We start from the raw sequence: 2,104 nt of genomic DNA, 5'->3' as shown, positions 1-2,104 counted from the left end.
AAAGATTTCATTTCATGGCAAAAAAAAAAACAATTCTAAATTCTAGGTTAAAGACTAGTCATCACTTAATATCAACAGCAAAAAACAACGAAAGCAAGGTGAAATCGACACCGTTAAAGGCAACATATTTTTTTGTGGTGGCCGGAGTTCGAACCTCAGACCTTACATATTTTATGGATTTATGCATTGACCATTTCATTTCAATTGAGCTAAAGTCACAACATATATATAGTGAAAAGGGTTTAGCGCTTTGGCAAAATGATATTCCGTAAATAATACTCCCTCCGTCCCAATTTATTTGACCCCTTGGCTCATTTCACACAGATTAAGAAAAATGTATAAATAAAGGGGAAAGTAGAATATATTGTATTGGGAATGATAAAAGTAGTATTATTTCGTGTTATATTGTATTGGGAATGATGAAAGTTGTATTGAAAATTGAAATGGGTCAGTTATTTTGGGACACTTTTTTTTAGAAAATGGGTCAGTTATTCCGGGACGGAGGGAGTACTATAATATCAGAACAGGGGTTTTAGCTAGGAATATCATCATCTTGTTCAAACCTTAGCCAAAATGAATTCTCTCCCCAAAACCTATCTTTATCACCACCTCTCTTTCACTCACCGCCACTCTTCATTCCCTAAACTCTCCTTCCCCTCTCACTCATTCTCTTCTTCACCCTCCTTATTACTACCCTCCATCAAAGCTTCATCCTCTCCAAATAACAACAACAACAACAACAACAACCCTTTTCAAAAACCCCAAAACTCTTTCTCCCAAATTCTCAAAACCCTTAACCCCTTTACCTCACCTCTCTTCGAACCTGCTTACGTTGCAGTAGCACTTCTCGCTTTCTTCTTATTCCGTTTTCAACAAAACCCCGCCACCGCCAGGTCATCACTCCCATCACCACCAGCACAATCCTCCACCGCAACCACCACCACCGCAACCGAAAAGCTATCAAATAAAGAAAACAACACTACAATTGATGATAAATTGATCAAAAATTCCAACGATGCAAATGCACTTCGGTCTTTGGTTGAGGAAAACGTGAAAGCACGCAAACTAAGCGAAGCTATTCGTGTTGTGGAACGATTAATCGAACTTGAACCGGAGGAATTTGATTTGTTACTGCTAAAATCACATTTGCACAGTCATAACGGTGAACATGAATTGGCTAAGAAAGGATTTGAGTTTACTCTGCAGCAAGATCCGTTTAGCTCGGAAGCTTATCGCGGTCTTTTGATGGCGAATTCGGAGTTGAAAGAGCCAATGGAGGGTTTTTTGAATAGGGTTGATGAGGTAGTGAAGTTTTTTGAAGAGAAAAAAATGGAGTCAGAAGCTAGGGAATTTAAGCTTTTAATTGCGCAGGTGAAGGTGATGGAAGAGGATTATTCGGGTGCATTGAAGGTGTATGAGGAAATTGTGAAGGAAGAACCGAGTGATTTTAGACCTTATTTGTGTCAGGGTGTTGTTTATAGTTTGCTTAGGAAGAATGATGAAGCTCAGAAACAGTTTGAGAAGTATAGAAGACTTGTTCCGGAGAGTCATCCTTATAAAGATTATTTTGAGGATAACGCCAAGGTTTTGTCGAAGAAGCTAGAGAAAGGAGGAATAGAAGAAGCAAAGATTTGAGAATCGCAAGCATGTGCTGTTTCTTTGGAGAGGTTTTGTAACTTGTCTTGTTTTGTTTTTCTTTGCTAAAGGTATGTTAGTATGCCTCGCTTTAGTTTTGTTAAATGATTTGTGTTGTAATTTAGGTGAATGGTACTATTTTAGGTCATGATTTTGCCTCTGGTGATAGTTCGAAATTACGATTGGTCAAATATTTTGGTGGATATGGAATATGGATAGTGAGGATTTTGTAACAGGTTTTTTTTTATGCCTTTGAAAAATGAATTCATTATTCAGTATAGTGGTACATTGTGGGTGGTTTTGTTGGAGAAGGACTTACCGGGGAAGCAGAACCCCATAGGAAGTAACAATGATTTACATTGAAAATTAAATTTGTTTTGGAATAAAATATTTGGTGGTGTTGGAGATACTTAATTGGAGTTCCATTTACTTTGGTATCCAATTATGCTTGGTACTCTATTGTCTCAAC

The 2,104-nt window shown here is 37.6% G+C and overlaps 1 protein-coding gene across 1 annotated transcript; it reads left to right on the top strand.

Annotated features, from left to right (window-relative positions):
* The first annotated feature begins 515 nt into the window (after window positions 1-515).
* On the top strand, window positions 516-1,868 carry LOC146956158 (protein SLOW GREEN 1, chloroplastic-like). Its single transcript, XM_085727218.1, has one exon. The coding sequence runs from the start codon at window positions 574-576 to the stop codon at window positions 1,633-1,635; it is 1,062 nt and encodes a 353-aa protein (XP_085583344.1). The 5' UTR covers window positions 516-573; the 3' UTR covers window positions 1,636-1,868.
* The last annotated feature ends 236 nt before the right edge of the window (window positions 1,869-2,104 follow it).

This window comes from Medicago sativa, chromosome 1, assembly GCF_051527215.1.
Source record: "Medicago sativa cultivar Bolivia chromosome 1, Bolivia_mono, whole genome shotgun sequence".
Taxonomy (NCBI): Eukaryota; Viridiplantae; Streptophyta; class Magnoliopsida; order Fabales; family Fabaceae; genus Medicago; species Medicago sativa.
Note: the sequence above shows the minus strand (reverse complement) of the source record. Positions and strands in the feature narration are given on the sequence as shown.

Bases quoted from the DNA above. Each gene is read 5' to 3' on its own strand.
- LOC146956158 (XM_085727218.1), top strand. From the start codon at position 574: ATGAATTCTCTCCCCAAAACCTATCTTTATCACCACCTCTCTTTCACT.